This window comes from Paroedura picta, chromosome 12 (assembly GCF_049243985.1).
Source record: "Paroedura picta isolate Pp20150507F chromosome 12, Ppicta_v3.0, whole genome shotgun sequence".
In the NCBI taxonomy this organism is placed as follows: domain Eukaryota; kingdom Metazoa; phylum Chordata; class Lepidosauria; order Squamata; family Gekkonidae; genus Paroedura; species Paroedura picta.
The window spans coordinates 42,177,526-42,195,731 of NC_135380.1; the positions used below are offsets into that span (position 1 = coordinate 42,177,526).

Here is an 18,206-nt window from a genome sequence, read left to right on the forward strand (position 1 = left end):
ATGTCGTAGAACAGTAAGCTCCTGCAGAATCAAGTGATGAAGAGGTTTCCTCAGAGGAAGGGATAGTCAATAGACCTGATTAAAACCCACAGCCAGTAACAGGGACACTGTGGAAGGAAGTAGTCTGAGAAGCCAGACATGGACCTACAACCAGGTCCCCATATAATGGCCTCACAGTCCCTTAGCCCTGAGATGGCAACAGTGTCATCTGTCAACCAGTTCACCTGCCCTGTCAAATCAACGACCCTTTATAGAAAGAGATTGGTTGTCTAATTTAAGGGAATTCAGTGAGAAGTTTCTATTTGCAACATTACTGGGAGACCAACAGGCTGTTCTTTAAAGAGGCCTACTTTCCTATTTGCCAAATATGTTTTTATGACATTTCTACAAGCTCAGATCAGGACATCCAAGCTGTCTCCAAAGAATCTGTCCTGTCCGACAGACTCATACTCAAGCCACAACTCCTTCCTACAAGCATAAGTACCATCATACCCACATAAATGTTGCCAGGGCAAGTTTATTTTTATGTTTTCCTGGAGTGACCTTTTGCAAATAACTGCTGACTTAATCAGCGGGTAGTTCTGATCCCAAGCACAGAGATGTGAACCTGAGTGCCTGCATAGCAGACTAAATAAAACTCAAAATTATGAAAACCCAACATATATTCCAACAGCCTATGTATTTGCCAATTAATTGTCTAAGAAAACATTTAAAGGAAGCAGGCAGAGATTTAAAAAACTCTCAAAGGAGGCTATTAAAAAGTCAAAGGAAACTTGTTTTTTTAGAATAATAAGAAGAATTGGTTCTTATATGCTGCTTTTCTCTATCAGGAGTCTCAAAGCAGCTTACAATCGCCTTCCCTTTCTTCTCCCCACAACAGAGACCCTGTGAGGTGGGTGAGGCTGAGAGTCCTGATATTCCTGCTCGGTCAGAACAGTTTTATCAGTGCCATGGCGTGCCCAAGGTCACTCAGCTGGCTGCATGTGGGGGAGCGTGGAATCAAACCCAGCTCACCAGATTAGAAGTTGGTGTTCCTAACCATTACAGCAAGCTGGCTTTTACAAGAAAAGGAAACTGCCCACTAAACATGTAGGGCACTGACCATATCTGCCAAGAGAGTGGCTTTCTCAGATTCCTATGCAGAAAAAACACACAACCTGTTGCTGGGGCATTTCTCAGCACTCCTTGCTTCTGGAAAAATCTACACAGATTCTCAGTGACCCTCTAGTTTTTTCAAGAGAACATCCCCAAACCCAGAATGAAATTATATGTAAAAGCCAGGACAACAGACAAAACTATAATATAAATATATATTGTAGTGCTCTAACGGGTCAGAAGCATGGATCCTGATGAATTTATATGATTTTTACATTGAAAGAAAATAAAACTTGTCATATGTAGATCATGTCTTAGCCTACAGGTAGGCAGGTAGGCAAAAAGAAAGAAAGAAAGATCTACTGCTTTCTGACACCACCATGGTATAAAAATGTAGGTCCAAAGCACAGATCTTCAAGGATCTTCAGGATTCTTGCACCCCAAACTCACCATCAAATCATGTATCATGTCCATAGCTACAGACTGCCCCAAAATCACAAATTCACTACAAGAGCGAGAAAAAATATGTTTCCAAAGCATGGATCCTAATGATTTTTGTGTTGGGTCAACCTATACGTACCACAAAAACACTTAGCACACCCATGGGCACAGAATGCACCTTGACAATGCATGGATCCCTATGAATCTTATATGGGGTCACTCAAAACACAAAGCATATCCATGGCCAAAGACTAAACAGACAAAACAACCAGCCCCACTGTTTTTTACTTACTGCCATGAGGCAAATGTTAACTAACTAGACCCTGGTTGGTAGCAGTATTGGTCTGAATGAAGCAACAGAACCCAGTTTAAATCGTGTCACCTTTAAGACCAACACAGTTGAATTCTGCCCCTCAGTCTTAAACAACTCCTCACCCACAATATTAAAACATCTGAGGATGAACACTGGTACCAGAGCTTGCAACAAACCCAGATGCTAATTTTACTGCCACAAACACCCAGACAACACCATCACTGGACCTAACAGAATCAAATAGAGCATCTCAGGTGTATCCTTATAATTGTTAAAGGGGCACTACTAAAATACTAAATACTAAAATAGAGCCTCTTGTGGCGCAGAGTGGTAAGGCAGCAGACATGCAGTCTGAAAGCTCTGCACATGAGGCTGGGAGTTCAATCCCAGCAGTTCGAGGTTGACTCAGCCTTCCTTCCTTCTGAGGTCGGTAAAATGAGTACCCTGGGGGGTAAACGGTAATGACTGGGGAAGGCACTGGCAAACCACCCCGTATTGAGTCTGCCATGAAAACGCTAGAGGGCGTCACCCCAAGGGTCAGACATGACCCGGTGCTTGCACAGGGGATATCTTTACCTTTACTAAAATACATTGCAAGATCACAGTTCTCCCTCTAGGGGGCGAGGACAACTTCTGGGTGATTTCCACCAATTTGTCAGGGAGGCAGGACTTAAAAGTTATTCTTCCTGTCCTCATCAGGTAGGAGTCGCCCAAAGGTTCAGTTTGTTTCCTAACTCTGTGAAGAGAGCAGTGGACAGGCAGTGGAACAGGCCTTTATTTATTCTTACAATAATTCTATTATTATTGATTCTAATTCTTTACCCATTCTGTCTTTGGCAGACAGCAGCAAAAAAGCAGGGATGGAGTCTGTTGCAGGATCATCCTGAAGGCAAGCAGTGACCATTTTGTGGACAGCTTTGCAGCATCCAGCACAGAGAGTAATATGGAGGTGGGAGAAGATGCACTCCTTCCTGAAGGGGAGTTGGAGGCCCTAACTGCTGGCGTGCACGCTCTATCAGGCCGTCCCTACCAAGCCGACGAAGAGGCTTCCCTGAAAAAATGCTGAAAGCTAGAAGAATGGGAAGCCTCAGATATATGTGCAGGTGCACACAGTGGCCACACGAGGAGACCCGCAACAGCTGGGAAAGTACAGTAAGAGCCCATGGGCATTCTCACTTGTTTAATGAGATGTTGGATTGTATTAAATAAGTGGTTCCTCAATTTGCTCGGAATAAAAGTAGCAGAAGGTAGGATGAGGAGACAAGCCAACAATATAGGTGCACACCCCCCCCCCCCAGATATGGACATGTTTTGGGACAGGGACTTAAGTTCCCTATGGCTGACTAAAGTAGCTCAAAAGATGTTACTGCAGTCCCACAAGATTCTCAGTGTATTCAGATGAGGACTTATCCAAAGCAGAGGAGAATTGTCTCAGATGCAGAGAGTAATAGAGAAATGGTAATCCCAGAATAAACAAAGTATTGTTTTTATTCCTGATGATTACTAATATGTTTTAAGTGGATGCTTAGAAAAAAATACAACTTAGGTTAACAGTAGGAGATGGGAATGCAGAAAAGCAAAACCCATCTAGACCACAAGGGAACAGGAAAAAAATTCCCACCTGGAGATTCAAATCCAGAGCTAATTCTTGTGCTCCATTACTTGAAAAGAAGTAGAGGGCAAAGCCTAGGGAAATAGGCAATTTCCAGCATCAGCAAGAAAACTGTATTCAATGCTGACCTATGTAGAGGAATTTTTCCAGGTTTTCAGTTTCTTGATGGACTTGGTGGTAGAAATACAATCCTATGGGTTTTTGCCTGAGGAAGGGGGAGAACTTGGACTCACTTGGATAGAAAAGCAAACTATGTGTTATGCAAGACATTTAAAGCAATGTCAGTGGTATAAAGAGCATTTATCACTCCCCTCAATTGCTGCCAGGGCTTCCATCATCTGGATGCGCAAGATGGCACAGTTATTATTATTATTATTATTATTATTATTATTTATTTGATTTGTATGACCGCCGCTCTCGGAAACCGGCTCGCGGCGGTTCACAACATTTTAATACAATACAATATATTAATCATTAAAATTCCCCATTAAAACCCCATTAAAACAATGACTAAGTCACAATGATGGCGATTAAAACTATTCCCGTACAGGCCCACTGGATGAGCAGAAGGGAACGGAGGATAATTGGGCATAGGATGGAACACTCTGGGGAACCAGGTCAGTTTAGTACTGGTCTCCCCCCTCCGGGGAGAGGGGTCCGATCTTAGCCCCGGGCCATCACCCGGCCTTAGACAAACGCCTGGCGGAAGAGCTCCGTTTTGCAGGCTCTGCGGAACTCAGAGAGCTCCGACAGGGCCCGCAGCTCTTCAGGGAGCTCATTCCACCAGGTAGGGGCCAGGACCGAAAAGGCCCTGGCCCTTGTCGAGGCCAGGCGTGCCTCCCGGGGTCCTGGGATCATCAGCAGATTCTTACCCGCAGAGCGAAGTGCCCTGCGGGGGGCATAAGGAGATAGGCGGTCCCTCAAGTATGCAGGACCCAAGCCGCGTATAGTCTTAAAGGTTAGTACCAAAACCTTGAACCTGATCCGGAAACAAACTGGCAACCAGTGCAGCTGCTTCAGCAGAGGCTGAACATGGGACCTCCAAGATGATTTAGTGAGGACCCGTGCAGCTGCATTCTGTACCAGCTGTAACTTCCGGGTTAGAGACAAGGGTAGGCCCGCGTAGAGCGAGTTACAGAAGTCTAATCTAGAAGTAACCGTTGCATGGATCACAGTGGCCAGGTGTTCCGGGGGCAGGTAGGGCGCTAGTAGCCGAGCTTGGCGTAGATGGAGAAACGCCGTCCGGGCTACCTTAGTGACCTGGGCCTCCATGGAAAGTGAGGCATCCAGAATCACTCCCAAATTCCTGGCTTGGGGCACAGATGACAATTGTACCCCGTCCAGGCAGGGAAGACGCGCTTCCTGTTCCTGCTCCCTTCGGCCTAGCCAAAGGACCTCCGTCTTGGAGGGGTTGAGTCTCAGGCGGCTCTTCCTGATCCATCCAGCCACTGCTTCCAAACAACTGGCGAATTTTTCTGGGGGGAGATCTGGCCGGCCATCCATCAAGAGATAGAGCTGGGTATCATCAGCGTACTGGTAACACCCAAGCCCATAACTCCGTACCAGCTGAGCCAGGGGACGCATATAGATATTAAATAACGTGGGGGAGAGCACCGCTCCCTGTGGCACCCCACATGGGAGTGCAAAGGAGTCTGATAACTCCTCCCCCACAGCGACCCTCTGTGATCTGTTCTCTAGAAAGGAGGATAGCCATTTAAGAGCCACCCTTCCAATCCCAGTATCAGCGAGGCGGTGAACCAAGAGCTCGTGGTCAACCACATCAAATGCGGCTGACAGGTCTAATAGCACGAGAATGGCCGACCCGCCCCGGTCCAGCTGGCGCCGGAGATCATCTGTCAGGGCGACCAGCACAGTCTCCACCCCATGGCCAGGACGGAAGCCAGACTGGTATGGATCAAGGGCCGAAGTTTCCTCCAAAAATGCTAGGAGCTGGTCCGCGGCGGCCCTCTCAACCACCTTGCCCAGGAATGCAAGATGCGATACCGGGCGGTAGCTGGCGGGGTCCCGCGGATTCAGCGATGGTTTTTTCAGAAGAGGGCGAACCACTGCCTCCTTGAGCCGCTGAGGGAATTCTCCCGATGTAAGGGAGAGGTTTATAATCTCCCTCAGGGGAACACCTATCCGTGGGTCGCTGATCTTAAGCAACCACGACGGACAGGGATCAAGGGGGCAAGTGGTCGCCCTCACCGACCCTAGCAATTTGTCCACTTCGGATAAAGAGAGCCGCCTGAAGCCATCAAACCTGATCCCCCGTAACGGCCACGGAGCTTCTAGTTCACGAACTGTATCAACTGTGGCAGTAAGGTCACGACGGAGCGACAAGATCTTATCCGCAAAATAGCTCGCAAAAGCCTCGCAGCCTAGTTCCAATTGACTACTATTTTGATGCCCTCCTTCGAGGGCAGTAAGGGTCCGAACTATCCTAAATAATTGGGCTGGGCGAGAGCTAGCGGACGCGATTTCCGCAGCAAAGTAGTCACACTTTGCCGCTTTCACCGCCATCTCATACGCCCTCATAAGCGTGCGATGAGATGTTCTTGTAGCTTCGTCGCGGGTCTTCCGCCACACTCGCTCTAGCCGTCTCACCTCCCTCTTCCTCTCCCGAAGCTCCGCGGTAAACCACGGGGCCTGCTTGAGGCGAGGGCGGAGAGGGCGCTCAGGAGCTATCTCGTCAATGGCGGCCAACAGGCGGGACTGCCAGTCCTCCACCAAGGCCTCCAACGAGACACCGGAGGGCATCGGGTCCCGCAGAGCATTCAGGAATCCTTCGGATTCCATAAGTCTCCGTGGGCGGACTAAAATGCGTCCGTCACCCAAACAGGGGAGGGGTGGCATCCGTAGGCGAGCCTTCAGGGTATGGTGGTCAGACCACGGAACGATGTTGTTAGCCACCAGATCGATCTCAACACCAGCACCAAAGATCAGATCCAGGGTGTGGCCAGCCTGATGAGTGGGACCAGCAACAAATTGCGAGAACCCCAGTGTCGCCATGGCCGACACCAGGTCCAGGCCAAGTCCTGGAGCCGACGAATCCGCATGGACATTAAAGTCCCCCAAAATTAATAATTTGGGGAACTGCAATGTCCAGGCGGCCGCCGCCTCCAGCAGGCCCAGCAGGGCATCGGGCGGCGCAGTGGGTGAACGGTACACCGCCCAGATGGCCACGTTCTCGACCGATTCCCACGTCAGGCCGACACATTCAACTCCTGGGATCGATGGTGCTGGGAGAGCCCTGAAGGCATAGCTGTCCCGGACTAGGATCGCCACCCCACCCCCCCTACCATGGAGCCGGGGCTGATGGAGGACCGAGAAGCCGGGTGGCGCAAGATCTTTAAGGGCGACTGTTTCACCTTCGCGCACCCAGCTCTCGGTGATGCACGCCAGGTCTACCCCATGCCCTGCGAAATAGTCCCGCAGGGTTGAGGATTTGTTCTTGATCGACCTGGCGTTGCATAGCATCAGCACCGGCTCCGCCCTAGCCCTCTCTCCTACAGATTTGGGGATGGGACGGAGGTTTGAAGGACAGCGAGCACATCGACCAGGCCACCTACCGTGTTTCCACGGTCGGGGCCTTTCTGGACCTGCGTGTGCCGCTCTCCCCCTATTATTGAACCTCCTCCCACCGCCATACCTCCCTTGGCCCAGAAGTGCTGGAATAATTCTCCCAGGTTGGGTTATAACCCCCTCTCCCCTTCCATGCCCACTCTGTCGTTCCTGTCTGGCAGACCATGCCATGTCTAGCCACGTCCAGTAGTGCCCTGTATATTGGCCCCAACCTTATCTAATTGCTGCAATACTTTGGGTAGAGCGGCTGTAGCTCCTCCCTCTCACTGGCCCTAACCAATCTAACTAATCTAATTTAACCTAGCTGCTACCAATTCCCTCCCTAACCCACCCTAACCTCACCCTCCCTACACAGCCCCCTACAAAAATCCCCCCTAGCCCACCCAACCCAACCTGACACCTAACAGCTGGTCTAACCTCACAGAGGAGAGGATCTGCCAGATCCCGCCTTTCGGGGCTCTCTAGCTTCCCCTCTCCCCCACAACTCCACTTAAGGCCACTCCAGCCGCCCTAATAATTTTCTAGAACATGATAAATGATTCTAGAACATGATAAATGGCTGGCAAAAGGTGTTTTAAGAGCTAGCGTTTAGGGTACTTGCTTCACTTGAAGCCGGAATAAGGAATGCGTGTGCAATGGCAACTAGTACAGTGGCTGGGAGAATCTTACGGCTTCAGGCCTGGCAAACTGATACGAGAGCTAAGGCCATTGTAACTGCATATCCATTTTTTTTAGGGCAAAGATGTTTTGGAGAAACACTAGAAAGTATTCTGATAGAACCAAAAGACAAGGAAAAAGTGTTACCCAGATCTCTATGAGGAACGGGTAGAGGTAATTACTATGGCACTAACACTTCTTTTCATAAGAAGCATACATTGCCTTGTTTCCATCAAGATGGTAGAAGACAGTCCTGGATACAACAAAGGCACTTCTTTCAAGGAGGATATGGTGACCGAGGTCAATAATTTAATAGTGGTAAATAACAGCTCTATCAAACAGGACAAGAACAGACAATCCAAGGTATGACTGGCAGTCGGCACTGGGGGGGAGGCAGACTTTCCTTGTTGGGATGGGAAGGCCCACCAGTGGATCGAGGGTCAAGGTCATAGTACAACAAGGTTATTCAATAGAATTTCAAAGATTCCCACCAGACAAAATTGCAAAAGCAAAACCCAAATAAAAGCGAGAGGCCATTCATTTGGCAAGTCAACACATGTTACACATAAAGGAAATACAAATAGTATGAAATATGGAAGCGAAACAAAGAGCCCCCCCCCCTTTCCTAGTTCCAAGTTAAGTGGCAACTGTAGAGTGGTGTTGGGCTTAACATTCCTAAACCACTACATAAAGTTAAAGCTTTTTTGAATGGAAACACTGAACTCCATTAAGAAATCCTTGCAGTCAAGGGATTACCTAACTTTGCTGGATCTCAAAGAAGCCTGGCTGCATGTGCCAATAAGACCAGATTACAGAAAATGACTTTGTTTTTGTTTTTTTTAAGTATATTACCAGTATAAGGCTCTTCCTTGTGGACTGGCAATGGCACCAGGAACACTTTTCACGTTGGTATTCTGCCAGTAGCAACATTAGGGGGTATGGATATTCATGTACGCTCATACTTATACGTTTTCCTGATCCAGGCACATGCACCAGGGAGCTCCATAGAATGGACGCAGAAGATCACGGGGGTCTTTCAGGAATTCTGATTTGTCATGTGGCTAAGAGCTTGATGATTCTGACCCAAAGGACAGAGCATTTGGGGTGTCATCATTGACACTGCACAGTTAAAGTTGATAAGGCTAAGCAAAAGGTCAGCAGAAGTAGTGTTGGCAGCCAGGAAAATCATAAGGGCAGAAGCTCATAGCTTAGGGATTTGGCCAGCATGATGGGCATAAGGATAGCCAGCCTGGATACGGTTGTCTGGGCATGGCAATACTCGAGAAGATTGCAAGAATACCTAAAACCATCTCAGAATCATATTCTGAACTAGGGTTTAAGAACTTGGTTGCTGCTAACACAAGTGAAAGGCAGCCTACAATGGTGGACTGTGAATTCTAATTTTACACTGGGGAAGTGTTTTTGGCATACAGATCAAGAAATGTTCCAGTGCAAGAGCCGTGGACCACAGCACAAATGAAGATACCAATAAAGGTGCTAGAGATAACAGTTGTATAGTTGGATCTGACAAAATTCAAAACAGAATGGCCAAAGAACATTGTCTGATCAGATCAGACAAGATAGCTGTAACAGTATCAAAACGAAGACAATGAGAAGATAGACTGATTAAACCATACCACAATATCAGCAGCGGAATGGGGGGGAAAAAAAGGACATCTTCATCCCTCCCTCACAAGCATCACATGTTAACAAGATAAAGATAAAAGATAAAATATTGGTTATATACGTTAATACAGGGCCTACCATTTGTGCTGCAAGTAGCATCGTATTAATGATTGTATGGTTCTTCTTGTTAAGGAAGTTGTTGTCAGTTAAGTTTAGATACGAAGGCTATTGGAATTGCCGAACTGAACCTTTGGGCGACTCCCACCTGAAGTCGACAGGAAGAACTTTTAAGTCCTGCCTCCTTGATGTATTGGTGGAAATCATCCAGTTGTCCTCTTTTTCCCCCTGAAGGAGAAGGACCCATCACAAGATAAGATCAAAAGATCAATCACATTATTGTCCATGGAGTGATCCAAAAAACAAGTGATCAAAAATTCTATTGTTCCACAATAGTGTGAAAACTGGACTAAAATTCACAGTTACTCATTATTTTTGCCTGGATTCTCATTAAATTTCCCTTACATAATATACTACATTAATGTTCATGGGAAGTACTAAAAATAACAGCCATCTAAAGGTTTTTAAATTGTCTTGTTGTTAGTAGACCTATACTTATATGATTGTAACTGCTCTAATTGCAAAATCTTGTCATGAAGGCTACTTGTAAGTTTTATTGTTATTTAATACCACTAAAATTCTGCATATAGTATCACAGAGTTGGAAGGTAATTCCACGGTCGTCCACAACCCCTTGCATAATGCAGGAATTCATAACTACCTGCCTATCCACAGTGACCCCAATTTAATGTCCAAATGATCCCACCCCAAAAAAAAAATTCTCCAGAATCCAGCCTGGCCTGGAGGAAATTCACCTACCATCCCACAGTGGCAATTAGGGTTGGGTGCTTTGGCATCCGAAGCAGCCATTTGCACCCAAAGCAGCCAGCGGCGTGGGGAGGAAGGTGCAGGCAACGTTGTACCAGTGGGTGCACATACGCAGTCGCGAGCTCTGTGCCTGTGTGTATACGCCTGCCCGTGCCCCGCCACCCGTGCCTCCCCTTCCCCCGCTGGCGCTGGCTTCAGACCTCAAAGCACCCAATCCTAGTGGCAATTAGCAATTCCCTGGGTATGCTAGGAAGGGCCACAAGAGACAAACACTGGCACACCCCTTCCTGTCCACCCGCCCACTCGCAATCTACCCAAGTTAATAAAATCAGAATTTCTGTGAGGTGACTATCTAGCCCATGCTTAAAAACTTCCTAAGAAGGAGAACTCACCACCTCCTGAGAAAGCTTGTTCCACTGAGGAACCACTCTGTCAGGAATTTCTTCTGGATGTTTAGCCAAAAATTCTTTTGAATTAATTAAAACCCATTGGTTCTGGTCCGACCCTCTGGGGCAATAGAAAACAACTCTGCTCCATCTTTTCTCTGATAGCCCTTCAAGTATTTCAAAATCATCTCTTAGTCACCTTCTCACCAGGCTGAACAGACCAAGCTCCCTCAACCTTTCCTCATACAACTTGGTCTCCAAATCCCTCACCATCTTTGTTGCCCTCCTCTGGACAGGCTCCAGTTTCTCCATACCTTTCTTCAGTTGTGGTGCCCAAAACTGAACACAGTACTGCAAGTGAGGTCTGATCAGTACAGCACAGTGGTAACATCACCGTGCGTGATCTGGACACTATACTTCTTTTAATTCAGCCCAACAACTTGTTTGGTTTTTGAGCTACCGAGTCACACAGCTGACTCATGTTCAGTGTATGGTCTACAAAGACCCCCAGACCCTTTACACACATACTACTTCTGAGGCAAATCTCACCCATCCTATAGTGCTGCATTTGATTTTTCCCATCAAAATGCACAACTTTACATTTTTTACTATTAAAATTCATTTTATTCATTTTAGCCCAGTTTTTCAGGCTGCTAAAATCATTCTGTATCCTGATTATGTCTTCTGGTGTGTTTATTACCCCGTCCAGTTTAGTATCATCTGCACATTTAATAAGAACCCCCTTCACCCAAATTCCTTCACCCTAATCATTTATGAATATGTTGAATAGCACAAGGCCCAGGACAGATCCCTGAGGCACTCCACTCATCACTCATCTCCAAGATGATGATGAAACATTTACAAGCACACTTCAGGTGCAAACTGTCAACCAGCTATTTTTATAGGATTAGCACAGCACAAAAGCTACATTTGAAAACATATGTTGTCACTGATGGACACCACAAAAACTGACGAAATTCATAATACAGTGCATCACAAAACACATGGATTCTCTACTCTGTGGCATCTATCAAGCGCCAGCAAAACTCACAAACTTCTATAATAAGAAGCTGATCAGGTCACTATAACATTCGAAGTCAAGACTGTCGATACTGGGACAGTCAGCATTTATCAATACATTTCTCCCACCCAAAACCTGAGCGTTCCCAAGGGAGTGGGGGCACCCCTCACCCAGGTGCCATCCCAGGCTTCCTACCAAGGTGTTGAAGTTAGCACAGCCTGAGCTGATAAGATGTTTATAGGAACTAGGCAACATTGTTTCACAGCGAGGAGACTACGCAGTGTGAAAATGCAAGGATCAAAGGAGGGGGGAATCAAAGGAAAACTACAGGCATGGATCTTGGTTACACGGGAACGTTTCAGTAGAGGTACAGCATTCAAGATGGAGTCAGACAGGTTCACTGAAAATCAAACATGGCAGAGAGCAGGGACTGATCCTGACAGCATCACAATAGGCAAAAACGTGGATTCAAGCTGCAAATCCTCATGTAACATTCCAATAGACCATTAAAAACACTGATGACATTGTAAAATCATAAGAGTTGAAAGGACCTTTCAGGGTCATGTAGCCCAACCCTTTGCAGGATACAGGAAATCTACAACTACCTGCCCACCCACAGTGATCTCAATTCCACGTCCCTATGATGCCCCCCCCCCCAACCTTCCCTCCCTGGAGGAAATTCGCCTTCTGACCTCAAAGTGACCAGCATTTCCCTGGGCATGCAAGAACATTAATACAGTGCACAATAAAAAATAAAAATTGTGCCATCATGGTGAATACACTTTGATCGCTATCAGAATTCTGGTACTTGGGCGTACTGGTTCCTGCAAAATCACAGTCGAATGACAGCACATATCCACGTCCAATAATGGTTTTATCATTTTTAAAATCCAAAACATCATGGTATAACCAGGGGGCAGAAACCTGCAGCAAAAGCCTACCCCTGGGGCTTCTTGGGGCCAGCAGACACAAGAAGAGACGCCCCTATCTGTGTGTGTGTGTGTGGGCCAGGGCAGGGGTAGTCAGGCCTTAAAAACCCTTAAAAGCCCCTATGGCAGGGGTAGTCAACCTGTGGTCCTCCAGATGTCCATGGACTACAATTCCCAGGAGCCCCTGCCAGCATTCGCTGGGAATTGTAGTCCATGGACATCTGGAGGACCACAGGTTGACTACCCCTGGCCTAAAGTACCCAGGATAAGAATCATAGAATCACAGAGCTGGAAGGGACCACACAGGCCATCTAATCCAACCCACTTCTCAATGCAGGATCAGCCTAGAGCAGGGGTAGTCAAACTGTGGCCCTCCAGATGTCCATGGACTACAATCCCCATGAGCCCCTGCCAGCAGTCGCTGGCAGGGGCTCCTGGGAATTGTAGTCCACGGACACCTGGAGGACCACAGGTTGACTACCCCCGGGCCAGGGGACCTCGCCACCGCCATCGCGGCCTGTCCCGGGCGGGTGACGTACGTGCTTGAGGCAGCGCTCCTTGAGGCGCTCCACCGCCGCGTCCTCGGCCACCTCCTCCAGCCACTCGGCCCCGTCCAGGGCGCAGATGCGGAGGCGCAGCACCCGCGCCGCGAAGATCTTCTCCTCCTGCACGAACATGGCCGCGGCGCCCTCGCCCTCCCCACCCCGAGGCAGCCGAGGCAACAGCGGCGGCGGGCCCCCCGCGCGCGGGATCGCCTGGGCGCTACGACTCGCGCGGAGACTGCCGGGAAAGCGCTCGGGGGCGGAGCTCTTTCCTGCGTGCGCTCCTACCGGCCCGCTGTTTCCCCTCTCCTCTCCGCGCCTGCGCCCTTGGCCCGCATCAAGAGAGGAGCGTCGTGGCGTTTCTGCGCCGGCGCCGAGTGGGCGGGACTTGGGCGTGGCTACCTTGAGGGCGGGTGCCGGGCCTGACCCGACCTTGACCTGGCCCCGAGGCAGCACAGGCCCGCGAGCGGCCTGGCGCCTCCTCTCCTCAGCCCGTTGGCGGGAGGGCTCCGGCCTTCGCCCTTGTTCCCCTGACGGCCTCCTGCTGTACCCCCCCCCCCCCGCAGTCGGCCCCAGAATCCGGCAAGAGCTCCCAGGTGGCCGCGGGGCGGAAATCACTTGCTTCTGCGGAGGCTCCGCTTTTCCAGAGGACTCGACGCAGCGTCAGTTGTGGAGATCCGTAGATGCCCAGGGCCAGGGCCAGCCGCCTGACGAAGTTGCATGCCAGCCCAGCCAGAGTATCTCCCCCTGAGTGGGTTTAAGTCCAGCCGGCACACCTCGGCCTCCAGGCATGTGGTCAGCGAGTCTGGGGCTGTGGATGGATGGATGGCCTTGGCCAAGGGTAGTCGAACTGCGGCCCTCCAGATGTCCATGGACTACAATTGCCATGAGCCCCTGCCAGCGAAAGCTGGCAGGGGCTCATGGGAATTGTAGTCCATGGACATCTGGATGTCTGCAGTTGGACTACCCCTGGCCTCAGGTATCAATAGGTGTATAGTTGGTGTTCTTAGCATATTGAGAGCAGCCCAGCCCGGAGCTCCGGAGGAGTTGGATGAGGGGGCTTGGAGAGATGTTAAATAACGTAGGGAAAGATTCAAATGGGTAGCTGTGTTGGTCTGAAGTAGCACAATAAAATCAGAGTCCAGTGGCACCTTTAAGACCAACAGAGATTTATTCAAGGCGTGATCTTTCGAGTGCAAGGAAGTCTGAGGAAGAGTGCTTGCACTTGAATGCTCACGCCTTGAATAAATCTTTGTTGGTCTTAAAGGTGCTACTGGACTCTGATTTTATAACGTAGGGAAAGAATAGCTCCTTGAGGGACTCCACATATTTAGGGCATGCTCTTAATATCCCCCTTTCCCTGACCTTGGAGGAAATGTTGCAGCTATTTAAGGGCGGCAACTTAAACTCCCACCTGAGCTGTGTTGGGTGGGTAGCCTGTGATTCACCATGCTGAATGCTGCTGGTTACCTCTAACGATAACAGTAACACCAACCCACCTAGATCCAACTGTTTCCAATGATTGTCTATTGAGCCGTCTCTGCCCCAGTTTAAAATTACTGTTAGGCCCAGTATCTGCACTGATAGCAATTCCAAGGGTGAGTGTATTTCTATTTCTAGCTTATTTGTGCCTACACCTTCTCTATTAAAAGCAACACCACCTACTAACATATTCTTCTGTTTTATATATACAGAATTTCTACCCAGGAACAACTGTATCCCATTGATTTTGTCACTTTTCATTCCTCATCTTGGCTAGCAGTATTCTAGAAGTGACATATAGGTTTTCTAAGGGTCGTTTGGTGTCCTTCACACAGCCACTATTTTATTGCCCTGCTCTTCTCAACTTCTATCCTGCTCTCACATCTTACCATGAGCATTTGCCTCATCATCCATTAGGCATGATTCCATACCTGATACTCTTCAGCTCTTGTCAGTTTTCTCCCAGCTGCTCAGCCACCTTTGGAAATTGAGCACCAGCAACTTTTCAGTTCAAATGAAGACCAACTCTTTTTGTAGAATTTGGCTTTTTCCGGAATGCTCTTCAGTGCCTAATAAATATAACCCTTCATCCCAGCACTTTTTTTCTCATCCACACATTGAGTGAGACCTGTCAACTTTACCTGTGTAGCCGACCCTGTATTAAATATGTAGCTCTACTGAGAATGCTGCCTTTTAGGTCATCTTCTGCCTAGTTACATGACACCTAAAGGTTAAAATGAATGCACTCAAAGGTGGGCGTAAGGCTTACCTGTTCCTACACAGATGGTGTTTCAGGATAGTTGCCACCTGCAATTCACAAGTGTAACCAGACAAAGGCCTTGCCCACTTTGCTGAAGCATAGGATAAGCAACATATTGGGGAATGGTGCTTGGAAGACCCAAAGGTGGCTTGCAAGCTACTGAGTGAATATCACTATGCTAGCTTTAAAGCTGGTTTTCAGTGAAACTTAAGACATTACTTCTAAAAGAATTGAGATTTTGTAAAATGCAGCATATTAAAGATTCCTCAGCGGCAAAGAGGAATGAGTCTAGTGGCCTCAGAATGCTTTGAGCCAAGTTTTGTGGCACCACTGCCCTCCAGCCAACCCATACTCTGCCTTACCATGCAGTTGGGCCCTTGTCCAGGTTCCCCTCCAGCAGAGCTGAACTTGTGAGGCCACCCCACTCACCCAACCAGCCACTCCATGAACTTGGACTGGAGACAACCCCCCCCCCTCCAGGAAAGCAGGCAGGGTCCTCCCCAAGCAATCCAGTGGGCTGGTATGAGACAGATGGCTGCAAAGAGGGCACAGACTTTCCCATTCAACACAGAGACTCCCATCAACCCAGTGTGACAGCCAAACCCTGGCCAGGAGCCAGGGATGAAGAGGGGCAAGTCAAATTGAGAAGCAGTGAAGGTCCTGGCTAGAAGACCCTGGACACACCTGCACGGTAGCTGGCCATAGATGCCAAGCAATCAGGGAGAGGCCACAGCTGAGCAGAAGAGAGGGAGATGAAGCAGGTGTAGCGGCTAGGCAAGAGATGGATTAAAGGTGGAGGGGCTCAAACAGGAAGGGGTCCAAGGCAGAGTAGGCAACAGGGATGATTACTAACGGAGAGACTGGGAGAACTACAGCAATGGTGAAGCCAGCAAAGCAGAAAATAGGAGGAAGAGGCTGGAGGCGAAAGAGAGTAAGGGACGAGCCTAGAGGCAAAAGGAGAGTGCTGGAGATGGTAGCAAGCCAAAGTTGGTGATCTGAGTGGAAGGAACCTGGAAGAGCCGATGGAACCTTCAGAACTCCCTCTCTACTCCAGAAACAGGCAGCAGGGGGAAATGAGGCAGATATAGATATGTTTTGTAATTGGCTTTATTATTTTGTAAATGTGAATTTTACAAAGCATTTGCCATTTAATTATCACATTTTAGAATGGATTTTTTTTCCATTCTGTGAAACAGTTATGAGCACACTTTGAAGTCTTCGGAGTGGGTCAGGAAGGGGGGGGCCTTGCAGCCTGTCCCCCCAACCCTCTGTTTCAATTCAAGACAGACCTATTATGTCAGCCATGGTGACAAAGTAACAGTCCTAATTAGAGATGAGAAATGGCACATAACAACAAATGCATAAGCAGTTAACATTGTGTAACTGAAACAGAACCCACCAGCACTGCCAAGGCTCCCCGGCAGCACCCGAGCCCTGTCTTAACAGTCATAAGTTACAGTACTACAGAGTAGTTCAACATAGCCTCTAAGAACGGCTGCCGCCTTTTCAGACGGTTCTCAGACAAGTCAAAGAATTAATGCTTTATTTTAATCAAGTGCCATCCAAATATTCAAGTCAAAAATATGTGAACCTTTATGCTTAGTCTTTATTTCTCGGTTATATATATTGCAAGTTTTGGCTTTTCCCCCCTCCATCTCATACATAAGAGTCACCAAAGTGCAAAAAACACAATGGAAGAAACTTCCGCTTGTGTCCTTCGGGCAGGTCAGCACATTCCCATCCCAAGCCCTGCTTATCTTTAGGGCCCCTGGCAGCTAAGATGGCAGCTCTGCTCTGGGGATAAGAGGACACCACTGGCTCGGAAGCCAGGATCTCCCTGCACAAAGGCAATATCCTCCAGCTCTCAAGGCTCACCATCGGGCACAAGCTTCCTCCGCAGGGAGGCCCACAGCTCCATTTTCATGGGGCCCTGGAAATACTAGTGCGGAAGTGCTGGGGGCATCAGTTGTGAGCACACATCTTTACGTTGCTAACCAAACCGCTCTTTCACATCAGGACACACCCTTGGTCACATTGCTGTGGGGCTTGTACCCCTACAGACAATAAGCCCCAAGCAAAGCGTTTGAAGCTGTGACAAAACGCACCTGTTGCCCAAGGCAGCTCTGGAACTTGTACCCAGCGTTGACGTGTGGCACTTCAGACAGAACAGTGCTCCATATTCAGTTGTCAAGTAGCCACTCGCAGACAAAGAAGTTTTCAAATAAAGAAGAAGCCTCTGGAGTAAATTGTGTGGAGAAGAAGCACCTGTCTTTTGCAGAGGTTCCAGACTGCTGGGGCCCTTTCAAGGAGTTCTAAATAGGGATTCATTCCCAGTTTTGCATTGTTGAGTGTTATTTCTTTTTTTAACGATGCATCAAAAAGGTCTTAACGCCTGCTTCCAAAGTTAAAAGTACAGCTCTGCAGCAAGGAAGAAGGTGCAAAAAAGAGTTGTAAATCCCTTATGGGAATGCCAGTGAGGTCTCTGGAAAGGAGACACTGAGCAAGAATGACAACCTGAGGCAGATAAGAGTAACACCCCTATCAATATCAGACTATAAAATAAATTTCTCGGCAGGATGTTTTATACCATACAATTAACATAAAAAGGAGAGAAATCAAAATGCTGCATTTGTGCAAAGGACATTTAGGGAAGCCAAAGCTACAGGTTTCAGGTGGACAAAACCACTGTCTCAACTGGATTCCCAAACACCTCCAGAGACACTGTAGGGAGCTGCAGGTTCCTCCTTGACTAAGGTCCCCTCAATACCTATGAATAACTTCAATCCAAGTAAGAAGAGACAAGCTGGCAAAGGGAGTGCCAAAGGATGTCCAGCAGAAAAAGAATAGAGTATGGCTTACATTATTGAATCTTT

The 18,206-nt window shown here is 48.1% G+C and overlaps 2 protein-coding genes across 3 annotated transcripts in view; both read right to left on the reverse strand.

Annotated features, from left to right (window-relative positions):
* The window catches only part of UBAC1 (UBA domain containing 1), a 58,018-nt gene extending 44,638 nt beyond the window's left edge, over window positions 1–13,380 (reverse strand). Inside the window, exon 1 of one of the 2 annotated variants that reach the window (XM_077306210.1) lies at window positions 13,089–13,380. In XM_077306210.1, the coding sequence (XP_077162325.1) occupies window positions 13,089–13,226 (138 nt within the window). In that variant the 5' untranslated portion in view covers window positions 13,227–13,380. The remainder of the gene's footprint in view (window positions 1–13,088) is intronic. The other variant, XM_077306209.1, reaches the window with a different exon arrangement.
* Window positions 13,381–16,424: 3,044 nt separating this feature from the next.
* NACC2 (NACC family member 2) overlaps window positions 16,425–18,206 on the reverse strand; it is a 43,816-nt gene continuing 42,034 nt past the window's right edge. The window contains exon 8 of the mRNA XM_077307024.1: window positions 16,425–17,751. Within this exon, the coding sequence (XP_077163139.1) occupies window positions 17,738–17,751 (14 nt within the window). The 3' untranslated portion in view covers window positions 16,425–17,737. The remainder of the gene's footprint in view (window positions 17,752–18,206) is intronic.